Below are 25,150 nucleotides of genomic sequence, written 5' to 3' on the forward strand. Positions count from 1 at the left end.
CTTCATCCCGTCGCGCACGAGCACCACTAGCATCCAGCGCCAGCGACGCACGCGAACACCACCGCCACTAGCACCGGGCTTAGTTCAGCTGGGGGCAGCACGCGCGACGAGCAAAAGCGAGCACCACCAGCACCAACGCGCACGACGGGAGGGAGCGGGTGGCCCGCGCGACGGGAGGGGCGAGAGGCACACGTGATGTGGCGCGAGCGAGCGGCGGCAAATGGGGCACGCGGCAGCAGCGAGGGGAGTGTGTGTCCGCGTCCTAAGACAGGCAGCCGCAAGGCGCTTTGACAGGGAAGAAGGAAGTGGAAGGGATAAGGATGGGTGATTTTCTTTTTTAATAAACTCGTAAGCAGAGCAAGCGACATGATATTAGTGTAAGCAATCAGGTGGTGGACCTGCGCGAATGTCCGACGATTTGCTCGACGTAAGACGCACGGCCTATTAGCATTACCATCCGGTTAATCGTTCCTTCGCCTACACCCGCAGCATCATTCACATGATCACATCCAGAGTCAACGGGTGGGCCGTGCTTTTGGACGCGGGTGGTGGGCTGCTGGACGAGATGGGCCTCCGAGGATGAGCCTCAAGTAGGAAAAAGTCTATTCTACCTCTACGAGTGCTAAAAAAAACTATACGAGTTATTATCGTAATCTATTTTCTCTCTTCGAATTTCGAAACAAGACATATCTATCTATACCTACCTTACTGATAAAGAGACAAAATTTCAGCTTATTTTTTTCGTCCATCTATTTTTTTAGTCCGTCCCCCTCTAACTACCGGACAATGGAGAATTTCTTCTCTCTGGACTTATATATAACATGTGCTCATACGAAATAGCTCCCGTCTAAACTGATATGGAGTCCCATTCTAAGATTATTGGGTTCCGTTGTAAGACACGGACACGTCTTCTATATACCTATAATATATATATAATATAATACTAAAAAGGCAAAATTCCCGCCTTAATTTTTTTTTGGTTATCAAACTTTTTCCGGCTCCATGTACCGTGTTTGTGTCATGTTCCATTTTGTTTTTCGGTTGGCCATCGTCGGCTCCGTATCCATGAGACAAATATCCCTTCTCCATCGGCGGATAAGGGAAAAGATAGACGCGTGAGAAGAAAAAGAAGAGGGAAAAATGAAGAAAAAAAGAAAAAAAAAGGAATAAAGAATTAATAAAAGAGAAAAAGAAAATAAAAAAAAATCATCCATTCCTACTTCGCTTCGGTCGTTTTGTTTCCATTTCTCTAATTCCTTTTTTTTGGTCACCTCCCGTATTCTTGCACGGAATCCCAGCTTCTGTTTTTTTTTTCCCTTTCCCTTATGGAATTCCAGTTTCTATTTTTCTCCCTTTTTCCCCATGGTGTGAGTTTCTGCTTTCCGTTTTTTCTTCTTTGTTTTTTCGTTCTGTCCGTCTACTTATGTTCTTCTTTTTTTTTCCTTTCTTTCTGTCCGTGCACTTCCGTTTTCTTATTTTTCTCCTCTACATACCGGTGGTTTCTTTGTAAAGTTAAAAACACATCTACACCTAGTTGTTGGGATGTCTTGCCGGAGTTAAAGCTGTTGTGCAATTGGGGATTAGTAAGATTGTGCTGAAAACTGACGCTTGTTTAGTCAAGTCTTCAGTAGAGAGTAATGAGTATAGACTTTCGGCTTTGGGCGGGGTTATTACTGAGCTTCGGCTACTGCTGATGTCAGAGTTTGTGGAGGCTAGAGTAGAAGTGTGTCCTAGATTATGTAATAAAGTTGCAGATGCTTTAGCGGCATTTGGGTGTAATTGTCCCAGTGATGATCAAATCACTTGGGGGATGTACCTCGTTTTGTCGAGAATTTGGTGCCCAGCAATTTGGCTGAGTCTAATGAGTAATGAAGTTTATGATTTAAAAAAGAGACAAAATTTCTTGCAACTTTATATTTTCGTCCAACCTGATCATGGGCCTAAATTTGCTCGGACTTGTGTTGGGCCTAAATTTCCGTTCAGCCCAAGACTTGCCTTCTTTCTATTCCATCGAGACACAGCGCCGCTGTCCACACAGCACATATGGCATCGAGGTCGGCGCCATATATTCTCGTGCCGAGGTACCGGCCATGTCAACATCATCTAGGATGTCCTGCTGTGCTCGGCGAGGCACCTCAGAGCCAAGATCTATGGCACCGCCATGAATCCTGGCGCCAACCCCTAGGGTCCAAAGATGAGTTTACGTCTCCAGGGAGGCAAATGTAAATTTTCTTAAAAAAAGACCAAATTGTAGTCATATGCTAGCTCCTCGATCCGTTACTAGCTTGATGGCATCATGCCTATGCGATATACGACCGTTTTCTTTAGAAAAGTAAATCCAGATATACCATCCGAATACATTAGCCGTCCATCACCTGAAATTTAATCGTCTCAATACCCCTTCATCATGGACTTGGTCCACGGTGAACCACACACACAAAGTCCGCAGCATGTGCACGCACACTTTGCAATCTAGCCTCCACTTCTGCCAAATAAAATCAATGTTCGCTTAGTCACAGAGAACTGATCTGCTTTCTCCAAAAATCTATAGTTAACACCGCATAGATCCCTACCAACCATCACTACCAGAAACAGTGACTTTGTCGTATGCCACAGGCACTCGGCAAAGACCATGCCGAGTGTTTTTTGTCGAGTGTTACACTCGGCAAACAGCACACGACATCTACAGTATCGACAAACATCTCTTTGTCGAGTGTTTTCTATCGGACACTCGGCAAACACTTTGTCGAGAGTTGAAACCAATGCTCGACAAAAAAAGTAACGCGACGGCGCGGAGACGGTCACCACGCGTTTGCCGAGTCTCTCGGACCTAACACTCGGCAAACCTAAATTCTTTGCCGAGTGTCCAATATCTGATGCTCGACAAACATGCCTTCTTTGTCGAGTGTCAAATCCCAGGCACTCGGCAAACCTACCATCTTTGCCGAGTGTCAAATCCCGGGCACTCGGCAAACATGTCTTCTTTGCCGAGTGTCAGATATTAGACACTCGGCAAACCTGCCATCTTTGCCGAGTGTCAAATACTAGACACTCGGCAAAGACTGACCCAGAACGTATAAATATTGGCCTCTTTACCGAGCGTCACAGCGTAGACACTAGGTAAAGAAACTATTTTAGTCCTAGAATCCAGAGATCTCATGGAATTAGTTTATTATGCAGAGATCTCATGGAAGGAGAGAGAAGGAGGCGATCGAGCGAGTAGAGAGGAGACAACAACTTGGGCTAGACGCGTGTATGAGAAGTATGCGTGAGATGAAGTCTGCTCCAAACTGAGATACGGGACCCAGAGAGATGAAGACAAAAAAAAAATACTACTGTGATACATAGTTTCTTTAAGTGGTCGTTGCCTAACAATGCGTTAACTATCATTATTATTATAATACTTCAATTTTAGTTAATTCTAACCTATAAAATTGTGTCATGGATCACTATGAATCTTTATTAGGAATTATAGCCCTTTTTACATAAAATCAATTTAATAATTTATGATTGAATTTTGACTAAAGTGGTTTACATAATAATGGATTTATAAAAAAAAATTAAGTTTCTTCTCCCGTTGCAACGCACGGGCACATTTGCTAGTTACACCATAAAATCTCAACATTGTTTAACTTACCTTCCGGACCTAGTTTGGAGTGGTTTCAAAAACGGTTTTGTTCTTTTTAAACAAAAAAAATGATAAGTACGTGATAAGTTCTTGAAGAACGGAAAAATAGACAATTGCCCTGTTCGCTTGGCTGTATGGCTGAAAGTACTGTTGGCTGATTTGTTGTGAGAGAAAAATACCGTTCGTTGGCTGAAAAAGTACGGTTTATAAGCCAAGCGAACAGGACGAATGAATGAATAAATAGCCGTCAATGAACCGTTGTACACTTTCCCTTGCATAGATTACTAGCCTTCGGCCATTATCGATTGTTAACCAAAGAATCATACAGCAGTACTTAGCAATGACCGAAACACATGCGGTGATTGCAGGTCCAGCTTCAGGATTACCTCTAGGTAGTAATTAAATAGGAACCGTGTGAAGTGAAAACCTGAGCTAGGTGAACCGTTACAGTATTCCAGAAGAACCGAAGCAACTCAAAATTCTACTAGCCAGGTAGCTAGGTGAAGCCCAATGTGTAGGGGAAGGAGGTGGAGTTGAGCCAGAGGTCTCCCTGGATGAAGTCGAGCACGGTGAAGTTGGCGGCGTCGGTGGCGTTGGTGAGCACGTGGTACCCCGGCCAGGCCACCCTTGCGGAGGTGTCGGCGCCGGGCCCGCGGTTCATGTACTCGGCGTAGTAGAGCGTGTCGAGCGCGAACGTGCCGTTCCACTCGAGCCAGCCTCGCGGGTGGACGAGCGCCTCCATCGTGGTCTGCACGAACACGGTGCGCGAGTACTGCTTCCATGGCCTGCCGAGGTAGGAGGAGACGTTCCCGAGTACGGAGACCAGGTCGGCGGCGGCGGCGACCTTGCCGCCCTGCACGACGATGCCGGTGTTCTGGTTGGGGTCCTCCCGCCCCTGCGCCGTGACGACGTTCTTCTGGCCGAGACCCGGGCGGCGCGCGTAGAGGCTGCAGCCCTGCAGCACGACGGCGGCGTCGCCGAAGACGAAGTCGACGGTGCCGTAGACGTCGCAGTCGCGGTAGAACTGGCGGAGGGAGTGCGCGTACAGCGTGTCCTGGTACCCCGCGAAGCTGCAGCGGTAGAAGGCGGCGAGGTCGGCGTTGACGCGCAGCGCCACGGCTTGGAGCTTGCTTGGACCCGCCGCGTTCTCCACCGTCAGGTCACGCGCCAGGAAGCCCGTGCCCACCACCGCTGGGGGATCGGACGACGTCAGATCAGGCGTCAGATGGCCTGGTGTAGTGCAGTCGATTGAGGCCTTGTTTAGATCGCAAGTTTTCTGAACTTGATAAATAGTACCACTTTTGTCTTATTTGGCAAATATTGTCCAATTGTGGACCAACTAGACTCAAAAGATTCATCTCGTGATTTCCAACTAAACTATGTAATTAGTTATTTTTTTTTACCTACATTTAATGCTCCATGCAAGTGGCTAAAAATTGATGTGATGGAAAGAGAGTGAAAAAACTTTGGAGGTGATCTAAAGGCGTGAATGAAACTGCTGCTGCTACTGCTAGCAATGCACATCTGTCGGTGTCAGCCGACATGACTGACGTACGCTGGCTAGGTGGCGACGGGTGTACCCATGCATCGCAAGTGCCCACAACCACAAGTGGCATGTGAGCGGCGGGCACGTACCGGCGATGCACCATCATTGCATACGTACTGTACGTGCCACACCGACACGACACGCACCAAGGCCTTGTTTAGATGCCATCCAAATTCTAAGTTTTTTCACTCTCTCTCTGTTACATCAATTTTTAGCTGCTTGCATGGAGTATTAAATGTAGGTAAAAAAAATAACTAATTACACAGTTTAGTGGAAAATCACGAGATGAATCTTTTGAGCCTAGTTGGTCCACGATTGGACAATATTTACCAAATAAGACGAAAGTGGTACTATTCATTAAGTTCAAAAAATTTGCAAAGTGAACAAGGCCCAAGATTCGAAAGTGGCGTGCCAACCAGAGCTGACAGCCCTCTCGCTCGCATCGTCGTCTGGCTGTGTGGCGCAACTAGCTGCCTCGAGATCTCTGCTGGCTGCTGGGCCAAAACAAGCGTTTGGTACGTGCTTCATTCCCTGTCACCACCGATGGATCATGGTATGGATTGATCTCGGCCAGGCAATGGCGACACCAGCCCTATAGAGCGAGCGAGCGAGCGGGCGGGCGGGCGCTTCTGTCGAGCGGCCGCGACAAGGCCACGGACCGATCGAGGAGCTGAGGTTGGTGCGCGGCGCGGTAGACGAGGCACGCCGCCGGCCGGTCTGTCGTAGGCCATGGGAGGGAGGAGTACTAGCTAGTCTCTCAAGTCTCGATCCGTTGGAATGTAGGTAGGGCCGGGCGGGCAGTGTCGGCTTGCAGCTGAGGTTGATTCGATTCTACTCTAGACTAGAGTAGAGGTTAGCATCCCCACCCCACGGCCCACGCACTGGGGCACTGCAGCTGCAGGGACCAGAGGGGAGACCGATCGACGACCAATCGGCCGGCCGGCATCCACTACACACCACTCGTCCTGTCCACTCCTACTCCAATCCCACACAAGGCACAAGGGAGAGAAGGAAGGAAGCAGCTAGCTAGGACTAGGAGCCAACCGGGAGAGAAGGGGGGAGACCACAGCTAGATGCGGAGTAGACAGCAGCATCAGCACCACGAAATCGCCTCCATGGCTCCTCTCTATGCATGGCGGCACGGTGTGGTACCCTGGTGGTTGTGGCCGCCTTTTCGCTTGTAGCGGTGTCGTTGATGAGCTTGAAGCCACTCCCAGTCCCGACCGATCGCAGAACAAAATCACTTGCATGCGCTTCCATCTCCGTTTTCGCAGTGGCCCGGCAGCTTAGAGCCAGGCCCACGCGCGCGGCCGCGTTAATGCATGGGCGTTTGCTCTGGCTCCTCACCAAACCATTCCCGTGCTGCATAACTCCAAATGCATGCCACGGAGCAAGGAGAGCGGCAGAATGTTCGGTTGGCTGGTTCGTTTATGTAAGAGTAAAGTACTGCTGGCTGGTTTATTGGAACAGTGTCCATGTGAGGGGCTGGCCAGCCTAGCCAGTCAGCCAACCCCAGCCGAACACGGCACGTGTCCTGCACCAGTGCAGTGCAGCCTCTGAGCCTCCTGCATTGTCTGTTCTATAGAGTACACAGTAGAGAGTATTTTTTTACTAGCCAGCTAGCTATGATTTGTTGTGAGAGAGAAACTACGTAACATACCGAGTTGGTATTGGGTGATGCCTCTTAATCATCGTGCGCTCTCTCCACTTAGGGGCATGTTTGATACTGCTTCGCTCTTTGTTTTTTAGTCAAACAGGTGTAGTCTTACAAATTTTGCTCTAACAAAAGAGGTGGAGTTTAGAGAACACATAAGAGGATGCTCTAGAAATTTTAGAGTTATTTTGGAAGCAGCTCCACGGTGAAGCTTATAGAACAGTCCCAAATAGACCATATATATGTTGCTTCAAATAGAACTCTCATGGCCCATTTGGTGGAGAGCTCCAACGGGCTTTAGCTCTGGCTACTCCGTATATGTAGTGTAACAAGAAGCTATTTTTATCTTTTCTCTCAAAATAGACTAGAAACCGGACTTTACTGGTCGCCGGCTACTCCATGCACTGTAGCAAAAAGTTAGAGCGGTTTGAAGGCACACCAAATGAGGCATGAGTCTCCTTTTGTCTCTTGCTCTAGCTCGTGGAAAGGGGAATGTTGGGAGTTGATTAGGGTGGGCGTCGATTTGCTGACAGTCAACCCATGGTATTTTGGCTCTAGGTATGTTGTCAAACCTGTGCAAATCCACAAATAAACTTAGTTTTTTACATGTTACCACATAACCCATAAATATTAAGTTTATTTATGTTGTCTACTCGCTTGTATCATGTAAGTCCTGTTTGGTACCATTTTAGCTCTGGCTCTCCACGCGGCAGCTTCTATGGTTAAGCCAAAGTCGTTTTGAAAAAAAAAGTTTGACAAAATCCGGCTTCGTTACTAGTTTTGTAATGTTAGGTTTGTGAGAAAGAACTGAGAGAACCACTTTCTTAGCCTGTTCGCTTGCTCATAAACGATCGTAAATTTCCAGTCGGGAACAGTGTTTTTCTCTCACACCAAACCAGCCAGCAGTAAATAATCCACGATCGTTTACGGCCTCTCGAACAGACTGTTAAGCTCTGACTTTTTAAATAAAAAATTATTCTTTATCCTCTGAGCTCTTGCAAAAGGCTGGAGTTGGAGGCCGACCAGCAGGACCGTAGTTTGTCATCGCCAACCTATAGCAAGCTACGGGACATGTTCGCTGGTTGATTTCTGAGCTGATAAGTCTGATTGGTGCTGATTTATTGTGAAAGAAAAATACTGTACCATAGTTAATAAACCCTGACTGGAACCAACAAGCGAACAGGCTGTACATTTATCGGCGAGCCGCGACCTAGCTAGCATGTGCCACACACCCGTCAGTCCTAGCAGAACGAGCAGCAGAACTACTTCAGCAATATTTTTTAGCGAATAAATAATATTTCTCTCATAATAAATCAACGTAAGCTAAATTTCGGTGAAACGAACAAGGTACTATACTACTCCTATTTGACGACTACGTACGACACTCGTGAATCAAATGTACACTCATCCATGTACATTTGTGTACGGGCATGAGCCGGCTCATGCACGCATATGTAATTCATCCTGTTCGCTTGTTGGTTTTAGCCAATCCAAATTAGTCAGCCAACAATATTTTTCTCTCATAACAAATCAACATCAATTAATTTAAATCAGCCCAGAAACCAACCATCCAACGTGTCAATATTTTTCTCTCATAACAAATCAACATCAATTAATTTAAATCAGTCCAGAAACCAACCATCCAACGTGTCCATTGTCGGGCTAACGCCACGCGCGCCCAGCAATGCAATCCTGTACGAGACATGCAATCATCGAGTTACACTGTCCTGCTTGTGTTTACGAGGAACAGTAACCTGACTCTAGACGTTGAATCTTTTAGTGCTAGGCCTCGTTTAAATTAAAAACGTAAAGTTTTAGAGTGTCACATCAGATATCACGTAGAGTTGTCGTATGAGGTGTTAGAATACTAATAAAAAATAAATTACAGAATCGTCAGTAACCCGTGAGACGAATTTATTAAGTCTAATTAATCCGTCATTAACATATGTGTTACTGTAGCCCCATATTGTCAAATTATAGGCTAACTAGGTTTAAAAAATTTATCTTATAAATTAGTTATAAACTATAAAATTAATTATTTTTTAAATCTATATTTAATATTTCGTACATGTGTCGAAACCTTAGGACCAGACAAGGCCGAAGTGATCCGTGATGAAGTGAGACGCGTGCTACAGCTAGTATAGTAGCAGTGGAGAGTCCAGCTGCAGTAGGGCAAAGGCCAATGCAGGATCTTCCATTCACCGGTGGCCACGCTTCCCTCGCTCGTGCTCTCCTCAATTGTCGTCTGCCTCAACCAGCACTGCCACACTTTGCAGGTGTAAAAAAACTAGTACGCCGGCCGGAGTGACACAGCGACTGTCGTCGTTCGTCTTCGTCTCCGACACGACCGCCGGGGGTCCACTAGAAAATATCACGACGATCTACCGCTGCATTGCGCAGTCCCGACAGACGGGTGATCTTCTATCTACGTACTCCTATTTGCCAAATGCCAATGCCTCCGACGACAATGCATCGTCGGCAACGGCAAGTGATCTGAGATTTTTTTTTTAATTTTAACCCTTTTTGAATATAATTTTAAATCTAACAACGTCGGTTTTTTTTAAAACTAACACTTTTGGTCGCGTCTATTGCCCTGGCGCGGCCAAATGCTGGCATAGGGCTGACGTGGTGTGGGCCGGCCTGGGGGCCGATGACGTGGCGGGTCTTGCCGCGCCACCGACCCTAGCGCGGCAGTGCTGCGCCCTGATCTGTGGCGCGGCTGGACCAGATATATACCGTGTGCGAGCCCGCCCGCCCGCTCGCACCCCTGCCCTGCCCGCCCGCCCAAACGCCGCCGTCGCCGCTGCCAGCGCCCTGACTGCGGCCGCACGCGCCTGCCCGACCACGCCGCGCACGCGCCCACGCGGCCTCGGCCGCTCGCCCATGCCATGTCCGGCCACTCCCGCCGCGCAACGTCCTAGTCGGCCGCGCCATGAACGCTGGCGCGTCAAGGTCGCCCGCTCCTAAGGTACCTCGCTCTCGATTTTATATATTTTTTATTATCTAGTATAGTTAGTATTTTTTGTATCCATACGGTACCCCCACGTGCCCTCGTAATCCTCGAGCGGCCGGCGCAGAAGCAAAAGAGTTGATGATGGTCTGCTAGTGCTAGCATTTTTAGGAGCATGTAGGGGCATCGAGGCTATTTTCATTGACTATTAGTGTATTTGACCAAATTTATATAATAGCGTACTAATATTTATGATACATAATAGGTACTATTACATTAAGCATGGAGTATACTTTCGTAATAAACTTATTAGGAAATAGAAATATTGATACCGTTTTATTTAGTTTTGATCAAACTTAAACATATTTGACTACTCGAGAAGCAAGATGTGTATTTATTTTAAGACAGAGAGATTACTTATAATTTTAGAACCAAAGTTTTATATGGATTGATTATGTATTTATTATCTAGTATAGTTAGGATTTTGGGTTTAGAGATTTAGGCTCGTTAGGTTAGTGAATTTGTTTGTGAACTTACTAATGTTAACTTGAATTTTGTTAATTTAAATACTCTAACGTTTTGTTTATCAATTTGTAACAGGATGACCCCTCCCACGCAGCACCTGTTGTACTCCATTCTGGAGGTGGAGTACGACGACCAGCACCGAGCACACATCTTAAGCGACAACGACGCAGAGGTGTTCTTGTCTCCTTTGAGGCCCCGCACTCACACCAGGGCGCGTCAGTAGGACGAGCGTTATACGCCGTACATACGGCGTGCCGGCTTCCTCAAGCTTGTCCGTGTTGTCAACCACGGTTTTTCACCCCTTGACCCAGCACTACTTACTACAGCTGTAGACATGTGCGAGTGCATTCTTTGTACGTAAACTTTCTTGTAACAAATTGGAGGCAACTAACAGTCGTTCTATTTTTATAACAGGTGGAGGCCTGAGACCCACACATTCCACCTACCTTGTGGCGAGATGACCTTGACATTGCAGGACATGAAGGCTATTTTAGGCCTTCGGTTGGGGGGACTTCCAGTGGCAGGCATAGTTGACAACGATCACTGGAGAGAGCTGGTGGCTCAGTTTACTGGTTTTCTTCCACCGGACGACGATGCTTCCAAGAAAAATAAGTGAGTAATTCAAGCCTATTTAATACTTGCATTACTTTACAGCTGGCATCAGATCTTATTTTCTTTGATCAATTACAGGAAAAATTCTGTTGTTTCGTCGTCCTGGATCATAGATCGATTTGAGTACTTGGACCCATAAGCTGAGGAGGCACAGATCGACAGGTTCGCTCGAGTGTGGCTCTGGAACTTTCTTGGTGCTTTCCTCTTCCTAGACGCCTCAGGCAACACCATCAGCTGGATCTTTCTTGACATACTTCGCCAGCCGTGGGAGAACATAGCGGGGTACAGCTGGGGCAGCGCAGTCCTGGCATGGATGTATCAACAGCTATGCGTTGCCTGTCGTCGCACCTCACGACATGCAAACCTTGAGGGTTGCTCCTACCTACTCCAGGTTTGGTGTTGGGAACAATTGCCCGTTGAGAGGCCCTTTAATAATGATTTACCGGTAAGTACTTTGGTTCATTATATTCTTCTAGGTAGTTAGATATGATGAGATTATTTGTTGTTAATTCATTATCATGTTCAATGCAGCAATGAAACGGGTATGATACACTCCCTACAGCTTTGTATATCTGGACGGAAGCACAGTTAGTTAGAGGGAATGTGTGGCGCAAGTACAGGGAGTATATGGACAGTCTCGACGTCCTAACACAGCACCAGGTTACGCTCTCTATACTATCGTAGCAGTGTCTTCTTCGATGTACACTATATCACAACCTAACACAATTACGAATTTTCAGGTGTTTTGGTGTCCTTAGGATTCTCCGGAGCTCCAGGACTATCTAAGTCCTGTCACTAGGGACGAGTCACACGAGTATCGCTGCGACGTTCCTCTTATTTTCTTCCATGTGGTCGAGATTCACTTGCCCATCCGGGTCTGCAGACAGTTTGAAAGAATGATAGGCTGCCCACCACCGTTTTACTCCACCAATCAAGTATTGCACGGGTGCGTTATCGATTAATAACAATGCTATAATTCAGAGGTGTGTTTGGTACAACTAATATCGTTTTGTTGCGGATTTAACCGCAGGAAGAGATACAAGACCAAGGATTGGTGCGTGACACACAGCTCGTACATCCATTTATGACAGACCAGGGTACCACATGCGGTCCTTGTGGGTCCTCCACATGACCAGCACATCTTTGACGAGTACCTGTGGTGGCTTCACAGGTCTATGAGGACACATATCAAGCCCCCGTATACTGACGTGGCGATTGAAGAGGACTCGGAGGAAGATGTCATCGAAGATGTGTACGATGTTACCACTAGGGAGGACACACAGCTATAGAGAGCATCGCTTCAAAGATACGTGGTAAGATACTTGAATGGTACAATTTGTTATCCTTTTGGTATTAAGTATGTGTACTAAAACTGTTCAACCGCGTTTCTATACCCAGACAACACAATTGTCAAGGTAGTCCAATGAAGCAGCGTTCCGGCTTCACGAGTCTAGAGGGCAGGGGCCAGGCGTTCTCGTGGCTTTTGTGGAGGTAAATATAAACTTGTTTGTTTCGAAAATATTTCTTTAGTGTATATACGTTTGGGTAATGAACTAACTTTAACGTCTATTTATGCAGAAGGTGAAGAAGAGCTGCAGGAAGCTAGCTCAGAAGTTGAGCTGCATGGACACTCCTTATGAGGAACCGCCACTCCCCGCGCGGTTGGATGGCACGTCTTCAGCCTCTTTGAGGACACCAGCCGGCTCTTCTCAGCCGATGACGCAGGGTGCCACTTCCGCGGTGCGTACACCACCATATCATAGCGCTGGGAAGGACCCTGCAACCGAGGACGAGGAGGAGGACGATGACAACGACGACGAACCTCCGGGCTTCCGCGGACAGCACGGCCAGTGGGACGAATGGCCACAGGACGAGATCGGCATGTCTCAGCTCGGTGGTGCCCCGTTTGGCACCCAAGGAGCCTCACAGGTACTAACAAAGATAGTTTATTTCAATACGTAGGCTCCATGAACTAACGATCATAAAGAATTATAAGTAATCGTGCGTATCATATACCTGCAGGGTACGAGTCGTACGCACTGTCGACGTGACCATACCGACGTTGACTACACTCTCAATGTGATGCCAACAAATCTGAAGAGACAGAGGCGTCCGAGGGATCCTTACACTCCTGGGTCTTAGTTTGTTAGGTCAAACGAATATTGGCATCCGAAACTTGCGGGGTTATTTGGTTATATTATGTCAAACTTATGTCAAAACAATGAATATGTTATGTGGCAGGTTATCAACTTGCTTCTTATTCGTTTCTTTGAGTCGCGGCAGCACTGCCGACGAGATTAAGTACCCTACGTTCGGGAACCGGCAGTCCTGGCGTATCTGGACGCCGGTGGTAATTTTTCGTAATTGATTAGTTAAAATGGTGCATAACCGTATTATGAAAGACAAAAAACTAATCATTGGCTTATCAAATTCTCTATTCGACCGTGAAAAAAACTCAACAAAATACGGGCGCGACGCGTTTCGATTCTACCATCCAGGTAGCCCGGGCCGGCGACAGGCGCAGCGGCCAGGTGGTGTGGCTGCTTGTGTGGTATATCTGGTCCAACCGCGCCACGCAACAGGGCGCGGCACTGCCGCGCCAGGGTCGGTGGCGCGGTAAGACCCGCCACGTCATCGTCCCCCCAGGCCGGCCCACGCCACGTCAGCCCTGTGCCGCGCCACCATGCATGGCGCGGCACAGGCATTTGGGCGCGTAAGGATAATAGGCGCGGCCAAAAGTGTTAGTTTTAAAAAAACCGACAGTATTATATTTAAAATTATATTAAAAAAGGGTTAAAATTAAAAAAATCAGATCTGATTGATGAGTATTAAAATTCTTCCCATATAGGAGTATTACTTGGCTGATGGAGTACTTACTGACCTAGCGTGGCGGAGCGGAAGGTGGTAGAGTTGTCGACGACGTTGCGGCTGGCTTTGATCACCGTCCTCCACATGCCGTCGCCGACGAACATCAGGTTCGTCTTCTCGCTCCCAACCTCCACGTTCTCGAAGTAGCCCCCCGCCTTGATGTAGATCACGAACCGCGCCTCGCTGTTGTTGGGCGCCGCCGCCACCGCCTCCCCCACCGTCGTGAAGTTGCCGCTCCCGTCCTTGGCCACCACCAGGTCCGGGACCACCACCTGCTGCTGCTGCTGCAGCCGCCTCCGGTCCGCCGCCGACACCCACGACGGGAACCCGCGCCGCACGCGCCCGTACCCCTCCAGCTCCAGCGCCTCTCTGCCCCGACGGCGCCGCTGCGGGAGGCGGCGCAGCATCGCGAGGGAGTTGGACACCAGGTGGGCCACGTGGTAGATGCGGTCCTGGATGTAGGGCCGGACGCGGCCGTCCTCCGACGCCGACGGCCCCGCGAAGCCGTCCAGGCAGGTGTACTGGTTGGTCAGGGCGGCCGACAGCACGGTCTGGACCCCGGCCACGGACTCCTCCGCGGAGCGGTTCCCCGCCGACAGCTCCGCCTCCGCCGTGCCCAGCTGCGCCAGCGTGTGCCCCAGCAGCTCCACGCAGTCGGACAGCGCCAGGCTGTCGCGCACCCGCAGCGCCCCAGCCCCCGCGGGCCGGCGGAGGTACGCGGAGCAGTTGGACGCGGACGCGCGCACCGCGGCCGCCGCGCGCGCCACCACCGCTGAGATAACGTCGCGCACCGGCTTCTGCGCAAGGTCCGGGATGGTGGCCAGCGTCGACGCGCAGACGTCGCGGTGCAGCGTCCCCGCGCAGTGCCGCTCCACGGCGGTCGCGGCGTCCGCGTTGGCGGCTGCATTGGCATGGCCGTCGTCCACGAGAAGAACACGCTTGGCGGTGGACGTGGACGCGGCGGCGACGCCACCGGAGAATGCCCTGTGGGTGGCGACGAAGCCGAGCGGCAGGAGGAGAAGGGAGAGGGAGAGCAGGAAGGTGGCCGCCGCCGCCGCTGGCTTGGGCTTGGGCGGCCTCCGCATTTTGTGGTACGGTACGGTGGTGGGCTCACTGTGCGGCGAGCCGGTGAGAGTGACAAGGACAGTGAGGAGCGTCGGATTGGAGGATCCCAGCTTTTATTGTTATACCAGCGTTTGGATACTGCTTATCTATACTTGCTGCCTCCTCTAAATTCGTCCAATTAGCAATTAGTAGAGATTAGAAATGGAGTTTTAATTGCAGAATCGTTTATATCTAAGTAGTCTCCGACACATTGGCCTAAGCTGTGTCACTGTCAGCTCTCACCTCTCAGCTGGCACAAATGGATCATCATATCCTCCTTACTAATTAGATCTGATCAAACACGGGTCAGCAAGGTTTGGATCGAGCCGAGAACATATATTTGATCAGAAATTTTGGTTTTTGCCCGACCCGATGCGCTAGCGAATGAGGTCGGGCCAGGTAATTTCTTTTGTTTTTTTTTTTGAAACAATTCAGCATACTTTATTCATTCAGTATAGTTACATCACTTGCGAGGTAATCAAGTATGAAGCGAGGGGGCTCATCGTTCCAAGTACAATTTACTTGGAACCGTTTGGCCGGGCTCCTGCCGGCTCCGGCTCCGGCACTGTAGCAGGGTGTCGGCCGCTGGACGGCCGACAGGAGGCTGCGGGAGCCGGAGCCGGTGGAGCTCGAATTTCTGGCTCCGGCAGCTGTGACCGCGTCTGTGAGTGGGGAGGAAATGAGAGAGAAAAAGGGCTTCGATGAACAGTGAAATACGTATAGATGAACAGTGATTTCGGCGCAGGAGCCGGAGCCGCCCGCAGCCAGCCAAACGGGTCATGCTAAATTATGCATCGCTCTTCATGCTAAATTATGCTAGTTGGTTTTCTCGGGTTGAATCGAGTCATAGGTTAAAAATTATGATATGAGTTCGACTCAACTCACAGGCGGGTTGGGTTGGGTGGTCCATGATTATGTCTTATACTAATATTTCTTTACATTGGTCATCTGGCTTGAATCAAGACTTTTGGACTAGTGTAAAAGCATATCTGATTAGAGGCTCTCAACTTTAATCATAACCAAACACATTGGGAAAGAATAAACTATACAAAATTTTAAACAATAAAAAAATGACCTCTAATTATGATCATCATCCACACAATTGCACCCTTTAGACCTATTCTGTCTTTTCATAATACCAATCTCTATCATTACAAAAAGATTTTTTAAAACTAATCCCTCAAGTAGTATCACAAAAGAAAATATGAGGTAATAATATCTAAATTTACCTTATATTACACTGTTGATATTATCAAAGATAGTATAGAGTAACAGTTTCAAAGAACTAATATGATTTTAAGCACTATATATACATTTTATAAATTAATGTTGCTATGCCTATAATTTTTTTAGTATACCTCAACTATCTTCTTAGCACACATTAAGCACATAGATGCTCTTACGGACCATGCTAGATACTCTTGTCCCCTGTTCAAAACATAAATCGTTTTGGCCTTCTAAGATTTTTACTATATATCTGGACACAATATACACGGACATGCATATAGCAAAGTTTAAGAACACAGAAAAGTGAAAACAACTTATGATTTGGAATGAATGGAGTAGCACGTGGTGATTTTTTTTTAATTTTAACACTTTTTGTAAAATAATTTTAAATCTAACACTGTTTTTTTAAACTAACACTTTTAGCCACGCCTATTGTCATGGTGCGGCGAAATGCATGTGCCGCGCCATATATGGTGGCGTGGTAGGAGGGTGACGTGGCGAAGACCGGGGCCGCTGACCGGTGACGTGGCAGGGTCTGCCGCGCCACCGATCTTGGCGCAGCACTGACGCGCCACGGCGCATGGCGCTGCAGGACCTGGGCGTAGACAGAAGATCGACTGCTTTTGGTTGAGGATCGGCAGCGACGCGATCATGGACCTCGGCTTCCTCGACCCCTTCCTGGTGGGCTCCGACCAGGTGCTCTAGTTCGACATGGAGTCGCGCAGCACAGTCGACTACTGCGCGTCTAACCAGGGTGCCTTCTTCGATGATTTCGTGGCGGCGATGACCAAGCTCGGGAGGATCGGGGTCAAGACGCCGGTCACCGGTGTCGAGATACGTCGGGACTGCCAGTTCCTGAACTAGTTGCTACTTAATCTCGCCGGCAGTGCTGCCGCGACACATTGAAATGAATATGAAGCAAATAAATGCAGTCCGTGCGCAAGTTGACAAGCTACCACATAAAATTTTTATTGGTTTGACATAAGTTCGACATAACATAACCAACTAAGCCTGCAAGTTTCGGACGCCAATATTCGTTCGACCTAACAAACTAAGACCCAGGAGTGTAAGGATCCCTCGGACGTCTCTGTCTCTTCGGATTTATTGGCAACACATTGGGAGTGTAGCCAATGTCGGTGTGGTCGCGTCGCCGTTACGTACGGCTCGTACCCTGCAAGTATATGATATGCACGATTACTTATAATCTTTATGATTGTTAGTTCATGAAGCCTACGTATTTAAAGAAACTATCTTTGTTAGTACCTGTGAGGCTCCTTGGGTACCAAGCGGGGCACCACCTAGCTAAGACATGCCGATCTTGTCCTACGGCCAATCGTCCCACTGGTCGTGCTGTCTGCGGAAGCCCGGGGGGTCATCGTTGTCGTCATCATCGTCCTCGGTTGCAGGTCCTTCCCAGCGCTATGATGTGGTGGTGTACTGCACTATGGAAGTGGCACCTGTCACTGGCTGAGAAGTGTCGGCTGGTGTCTTCAAAGAGGTTGAAGACTGTGCCACCCGACCGCGCCGGGAGTGGCGGTTCCACATAAGGAGTGTCCATGCAGCTCAGCTTCTGAGCTAGCTTCCTGCAGCTCTTCTTCACCTTCTACATAAATAGACATTAAAGTTAGTGCATTTCTCAAACCCATATATACTAAAAAATATTTTTGGAACGGACAAGTTTATGTTTACCTCCACAAAAGCCTCAAGAATGCCTGGCCCCTGCCCTCTAGACTCGTGAAACCTGGAACGCTGCTTCGTTGGACATCCTTGACAATTGTGTCGCCTGGGTATAGAAACGCGGTTGGACAGTTTTAGTACACATACTTAATACCAAAAGGATAACAAATTGTACCATTCAAGTATCTTACCACGTATCTTTGAAGCGGGGCTCTCTGTAGCTGTGTGTCCTCCCTAGTGGCAACGTCATACACATCTTCGATCACATCTTCCTCCGAGTCCTCGTCAATCGCCTCCTCAGTATACGGGGGCTTGATATATGTCCTTATAGACCTGTGAAGCCACCGCAGGTACTCGTCGAAGGTGTGCTGGTCGTGTGGAGGACCCTCATAGACCGGCTACCATTCACTGGTCTCCCACAAGTGGATGTGCGTGTTGTGTGTCACGCGTCAATCCTTGGTTTTGTACCTCTTCCTATAGTCATTCCTGTAATAAAACGATGTTAGTTGTACCACACACACCTCTGAATTATAGCTTTGTTATTAATCAATAACGCACCCGTGTAATCCTTAGTTGGTGGAGTAAAGCGGTGGTGGGACAGCCTGTCATTCTTCCAAACTGTCTGCAGACCCTGATGGGCAAGTGAATCTCGACCACGTGGAAGAAAATAAGAGGGACATTGCAGCGATACTTGTCTGACTCGTCCCTAGTGACAGGACTCAGATGGAGCTCCGGAGTATCCCAAGGACACCAATGCACCTAAATATTTTGTAATTGAGTTAGGTTGTGATATAGTGTACATCGAACAAGACACATGTATGATAGTAAAGAGAGCGTAACCTGGTGCTGTGTCAGGACGTCGAGACTGTCCGTGTACTCCCTATACTTGCGCCTTGCATTCCCTCTAACTAACTCTGCTTCCGTCCAGATATACAGAGCTGTAGGGAGTGCATCATGCCCGTTCCATTGCTGCATTGAACACGATAACGAAATAGCCATTAATAATTTAATCATATGTAACTACCTCGAAGAATATAGTGAACCGAAGTACTTACCAGTAAACCAGTATTAAGGGGCCTCCCAAAGAGCCATTGTTCCCAACACCAAACCTAGGGTAGGTAGGAGCAACCCCCAAGGTTCGCATACCCTTAGGTGCGACGGCAGGCAACGCACAACTGTCGATACGTCCATGCCAGGACTACGCTGCCCCAGTTGTACGTCGCTATGTTCTCCCACGGTTGGCGTAGTATGTTAAGGAAGATTCAGCTGATGGTGTTGTCCGAGGCGTCTAGGAAGAGGAAAGCACCAAAGAAGTGCTAGAGCCACACTCTAGCGAACCTGTCGATCTGAGCCTCCTCAGCCTGTGGATCTAAGTAATCAAAGCACTCTATGATCCAGGACAACGAAACACCGAAACTTTTTCTAAAATTGACCAAAGAAAATGAGACCTGGTGACTGTAGGAAAGCAATGCAAGTATTAAATAGGCTTAAATTGCTCACTTATTTTTCTTGGAAGTCTCGTCGTCCTGGTGGAAGAAAGCAAGTGAACTGAGCCACCAGCTCCCTCCAGTGATCGTTGTCAACTATCCCTATCACTGAAAGTCCCCCCAATCGAAGGCCAAAGATAGCATTCACATCCTGCATGGTCAAGGTCATCTCGCTGCAAGGTAGGTGGAACGTGTGGGTCTCAGGCCTCCACCTGTTATAAGAATAGAACGACTATTAGTTACCTCAAATTTGTTATAAGAATATTTACGTACAAAGAAGGCACTCGCACCTGTCTACAGCTGTAGTAAGTAGTGCTTGGTCAAGGGGTGGAAGACCGTAGTTGACAACACGGACAAGCTCAAGGAAGCCGGCATGCCCTATATACGGCGTGTAACGCTCGTCCCACTGGTGCGCCCTGATGTGCGTGCGGGGCCTCAAAGTAGGCAAGGCCACCTGTGCATCGGTGTCACTCAAGATGTGTGCACGGTGCTGGTCGTCGTACTCCATCTTAAGAATAGGATACAACGGGTGCTGCGTGGGAGGGGCCATCCTATTACAAATTGATAAACAAAGAGTTAGAGTATTCAAATTAACAATATTCAAATTAACATTATGTAGCATTGCAAAATTTGAACTACTTGTTATGCAATACGAACATAATATGAAAGCACATGTATATATTTAAAGTAACATTAACAGACATATTAAACAACTTCACTAGAAAAATAAGCATTTGACGAAACTTCATCAAGTCATCCAAATCGCCGTATCACGCACTACTAAGTACCGACAATCAATCCCTAAACCCAAAATCCTAACTAACAGTAACCTAAACCCTAACTACCTAACCTAAACCCAAAATCAATCCCTAAACCCTAACTACCTAACCAAACCTTAACTATCCTAAATCACTAACAAATTCTAAATCACTATCCTAACAAATTCTAAATTACTATCCTAAATCACTAACAAATCCTAACAAATTCACTAACCTAACTATCCTAAATCACTAACCCTAACTAAAATAACAATCATAATAACATAAAATCGAGAGAGCCTACCTTGATATAAGCGGACGGGCAGGCGGGCGGTGGCCGTGATGCGCCGGTGTTCGTGGCGCGATCGGAGTGGGCGGGCGCGTGCGGGTGGCCGGCGGGGCTCTGCGCGGCGTGCGTGCGGGCAGGCGGGCGGGTGGATAGGCGCAGTGGTCGGCGTGCAGGCACGATGGCGGCGGCGCTTCGGGCAGGGGCGGCAGGCAGAGGCAGGGCGGGCGACTCGGGGGCAGAGGCGGCTTCGCGGGCAATATTTATCTGATCCTGCCGCGCCATGTGCCGTGGCGTGTCAGTGCCGCGCCAAGATCGGTGGCGTGGCAGACCCTGCCACGTCACCGGTCAGCGGCCCCGATCTTCGCCACGTCACCCTCCTGCCGCGTCACCATGGTATTTTGCCGCGCCATGACAATGTGCGCGGTAAAAAGTGTTAGTTTTTTTTTAAAAAAATAAACAGTGTTAGATTTAAAATTATTTTACAAAAAGTGTTAAAATTAAAAAAAACCCCATGTGGTCGGTCTAGCGAACGCAGTAAGATTACACCGTACCGACCTGTGAGTAGTGTTGTGGGCATGTTGTTCGTGTTTGGGTGGGACGATAGCAGAATCAATACTCAGTATTTTTTATATACTATATTTCACTATTTTTTTGTAATAAAGTACAATATATAGAGGAGACATAAACACAAGCACATCCGGTGGCAGACCACCCGTGTGTCACGAGCCTGCGTACGTACGTTCAGCGATGCCCATTTACTCCGTACATACATGCATGTTTGCCTTCCTAGTACAGTAGTACCTAAAACATTTTTTCCAAAGGGCGACAAAAAAAACTTTTGCCGGATTTTTATTAGATAAGAAAAAAAAGAAGGGTTACAACCTTAACGAACTTTTAACCATGGTGACCACACCGGTCCCAGAAAACACCACACTACTCTGCCGAAAAAAACAGGATACCACCTGAACGAAAGAAACAAAACGCCTAAAAGGGAAAGGAAACTACATAAGTTACAGAGCCTAGCTGGTCTCCACGTTTGGTCTTGTTGCCCATTGAAATTGATTGACCTCTTCTTTGCATAAGAAAGCCACCTCTCTTGCCTGTAAACTCTTGTTTTGAAAAGTTCTTCTATTTCTCTCTTTCCATATATTCCACCGAAAGTATATCATTAGTCCTTCGAAAGCTTTCCTATGAGGTTTGTCTACCTTCATTCGACATTTGCGTCAGTAGCTATGCAATGAGCCATTGGTACTGATGGTGTCCATGAAAGATAGGCCAAACCACGATTTCAGGACAAACCACACCTGCTTTGTGAAAGTGCAATCTTTGCACAGGTGCGTGGTGGTTTCTGGGTCATTTCCACAGAGCTTGCAAATGGGATCGTTTGGCCAATGTCGCTTCATTAGATTGTTAACCATGAGGATCTTCTTATGCAGCAATGTCCATGCAAAAAATTTACATTTAGGTTCTGCTTTGGCTTTCCAAATCAGCATGATTTTGAGTTTACTGAATGTTCATTCGAATTGGTTGCGGTAGGCGCTTTTGGTTGTATACTCCCCCTCTGCTGTCCAGCGCCATACGATGTTATCCTCCCTGTCAGCATCTAACTCAATATGTTGGACAGTCTCCCACAGCTGGACGTACTCATGGATTTCTCCTGCTGTCAGGATAGGGAGGATGTGTGATATCCATTGATTATTCTGCAAAGCCTTCTGAACCGTAATGTTTTTTTCTCTTCGCCTTCCTGAATAACGTTGGTGCCAAGGTCTTGAGGGTTTTTCCTTATTCCCAAGAGGAGGTCCAGAATGTGGCCGTTTTGCCATCACCAATCGTTACCACTGTTGATGCCGCAAATAGATCTTTGTCCCTGGTGTCACACGGTAAATCAAGGTTGTTCCACGCTCTTTCCTTTTGGCGCCATTTGAACCAGAGCCAACGTAGCCGTAAGGCACGAGCGAAACGTTCCAGTTCAAGGATCCCTAAACCTCCTTTGACTTTGGGTAGATGGGATGTTGGCCAGTTTACGATCGAATGTCCCCCATAGACTTTATCGGGCGTTTCCCCCCTCCAAAATAAACTTCTACGTAGTCGGTCAATCTTTTTAATCAACCACTTTTGCTCTGGGAAAGCTGTCATGTGGTAAATTGGTTGAGAAGAGAGCACCGTCTTGACTAACGTCTCTCTCCCTGCTTGAGATAGAAACCTCCCTTTCCAACCAGGCAACCTTGCCCTAACTTTATCTAGCAAAGGTTGTACATCTATTTTCCTTAGTTTTCTCACATGGAGGGGAAGGCCAAGATATTTGCTAGGGAATGTGCAATTTTTTTAGGGAAATTTTGGAGCAGATGGGTGACCGTATTGTTCTAAACCCTGATGGGGAAGATTTCCGTCTTGGATATGTTAATTCTGAGACCTGAGCAATCCCCAAAGAAATTTAGGATCCTATGAAGATGTTCAATTTCGAGATTACTTGGTGAGGCGAATATCGCAGCGTCGTCAGCATAGAGTGAGCACCTTAGCTTCGCCGCCGTTGGCAAAACCGGGTTCTGGATTTCCCTATTTGCCGCCACCTCAAATGATACGCTGTAGAGGGTCAATAGCAAGGATGAACAAGAGAGGTGATAGCGGGTCCCCCTGTCTTAGCCCTCTCGCGTGTTTGATCTCTCTTGTCGGCTGCCCATTAATTAGTATTCTTGACGTTGCCGTTCCGAGTAGTGCCGCTATCCAGTCTCTCCATTTAGTGCTGAATCCTAGATTTTCAAGTACCTCAAGTAGGAAACTCCATCCAATGGAGTCAAATGCCTTGGAGATATCTAATTTAATGAAGAGAGTTGGCTTCTTTTTCTTATGCAATAATTGGATTACCCGTTGTGCGTATATAAAATTGTCATGGATGCATCTCTTCTTAATAAAGGCATTCTGTGCATTGGAGACCAGGGCGTTCATATGTGGCGCCAATTTGTTCGCTAGTAATTTCGTGATGATCTTCACCACACTGTTGATGAGGCTTATTGGTCTAAACTCTGATAGTGATGCTGCATCCTGTGTCTTGGGCAGCAGCACTGTGTTGGCTGTGTTGATCTAATTAAGCTTTGACGTGTGGAGATTAAAGAAACTCATGATGGCTTGTATCAAATCATCTTTGACTATTGACCAACACTTTTTATAGAAGCACCCGATATAACTGTTGGAGTTGTTCCAAATTCACTCCAGGATATAGGCCAGGCTTCTGACGGAGCGAAGCGGAGGCCCGTCGCCGGAGGCTTGGGCCGGAGCGTAGCGGAGTCTGAAGCCGGCCCATCAGGTCTCGCCCCTGTGCTCGGGGGGTGCGGGGGGCGGAGCCCCCCGCGGTACGGTACGGTATATACACCCTTGCTAGGGTTTCGTGGAGACTTGATTCTCTTGTAAGCCGCCATAGGCGTGTAACCTAAAACTCTTGAGATAGTGAGATTGTTGCTGGCTGGTGCCCGTGGTTTTTCCCCTTCACATCGGAGGGGTTTTCCACGTTAAATCGTGTGTCTCCTCTGTGGCTTGATTCTTTATTTCATATTCCTATACGTCGTTCATAACAATAACCATCAGGACCGGGCGCCTTCTCAGACGGCGTGTCTTTAACTACAGACTCGATATCATGTGTGGTGATTGGGGCACCAAGGTCTTCCAGGTCATGACGCACATAACCGAGATCAGTCCAATTAATGGCCCTGGTTCTTACACTAGGTTTTCTCAATAGATTGGAGAAATGTTCAAAAGCCAACTTCGATTTATTCTCCTACGAGATAGCCACACCGGACTCCCCATTGAGAGAGGCAATGAACGATTTCTTCTTTCTTATGTTTGCTTGCAGCTGGAAAAACCGTGTGTTAGTCTCCCCACTTCGGATCCAGGATAATCTTGCATGTTGACGAGCTCTGGATTTTTGCACAGCCGCCATACCCATTGATTTATTCTTGAGATATTTTTTAAACTCCAGCTCCTCCTGTGTTAGACTTCTCTCTTCTTGTGCCTTCTCCAAATTTGCCAGGGTTAGGTTCAGGATGGCCCAACTCAGCTTCCATCTCCTTAGTGATTTACGCCTCCAATTTCTTACTGATTTGGCCATGCGCGACAATTTGACATGGAGAAGTAAAATGGCATCTTGCGTGTTCACTGGCCTGTACCAAGTTTCTTGCACCGTGTCCAGGAAGCCCACACTAGTAGAGAACCTAGTTGTAGTCTCGGTTCTCAACCCCCTTTAATCCCGGTTTTGGAACCGGGACTATGCAATCGGGACTAAAGGTCTTGATTTTTAGTCCCGGTTCCTCCAACCAGGGAGTAGAGGTGTTTATTGGGTAAAAAAAGTTGCAGCTGTGGAGATTCGAAACCTACGACCTCCTACTTTAGCTCTTGCACGCGTTACCATCTCACCTACCACCACACATCTAACTTAGATAAGATACGCTTTCCTTTCCTTTTAAATTCAGTTTGGAGACACCTTTAGCCCGGGTTTGAGACATAAACCGAGACTAAAGGTACCTTTAGTCCAAGTTCGTGTCTCAAACCGGGACTAAAAGTCACACTTTTAGTCTAGGTTCATGTCTCAAACCAGGGACTAAAGATTCTCGCACTGACGTGCCTCTGACACACCTCGGTAACCGTTACAACCGGGACTAAAGGGTAGAATTAGTCCCTAGTTTGTATTACAAACTGAGACTAAAGGTCCAGTCCTCCCTTTAGCCACGGTTGTAATTTTTAAACCTGGGACTAAATACTTTTTGGCCATGGGATGAAAGGCCGTTTCTCTACTAGTGCCAGCATGTGTACCCAATGAGACTCAAAACGGAAG

General features: G+C 47.7%; 1 protein-coding gene across 2 annotated transcripts; it reads right to left on the reverse strand.

Moving 5' to 3' along the window:
• Positions 1-3,827: 3,827 nt before the first annotated feature.
• LOC136542796 (pectinesterase-like) lies at positions 3,828-14,994 on the reverse strand. Of its 2 annotated transcripts, none has more exons than XM_066535399.1 (2): positions 13,797-14,994; positions 3,828-4,819 (listed from the first exon to the last, which is right to left on the reverse strand). In XM_066535399.1, the coding sequence occupies exons 1-2, from the start codon at positions 14,866-14,868 to the stop codon at positions 4,125-4,127; spliced, it is 1,767 nt and encodes a 588-aa protein (XP_066391496.1). In that variant the 5' UTR covers positions 14,869-14,994; the 3' UTR covers positions 3,828-4,124. The 2 variants fall into 2 exon arrangements, with proteins under 2 accessions (XP_066391496.1, XP_066391495.1); XM_066535398.1 differs by having other exon boundaries at positions 3,828-4,858.
• Between the last annotated feature and the right edge of the window lie 10,156 nt (positions 14,995-25,150).

The sequence above is a fragment of the Miscanthus floridulus genome, chromosome 3 (assembly GCF_019320115.1).
Source record: "Miscanthus floridulus cultivar M001 chromosome 3, ASM1932011v1, whole genome shotgun sequence".
NCBI lineage: Eukaryota > Viridiplantae > Streptophyta > Magnoliopsida > Poales > Poaceae > Miscanthus > Miscanthus floridulus.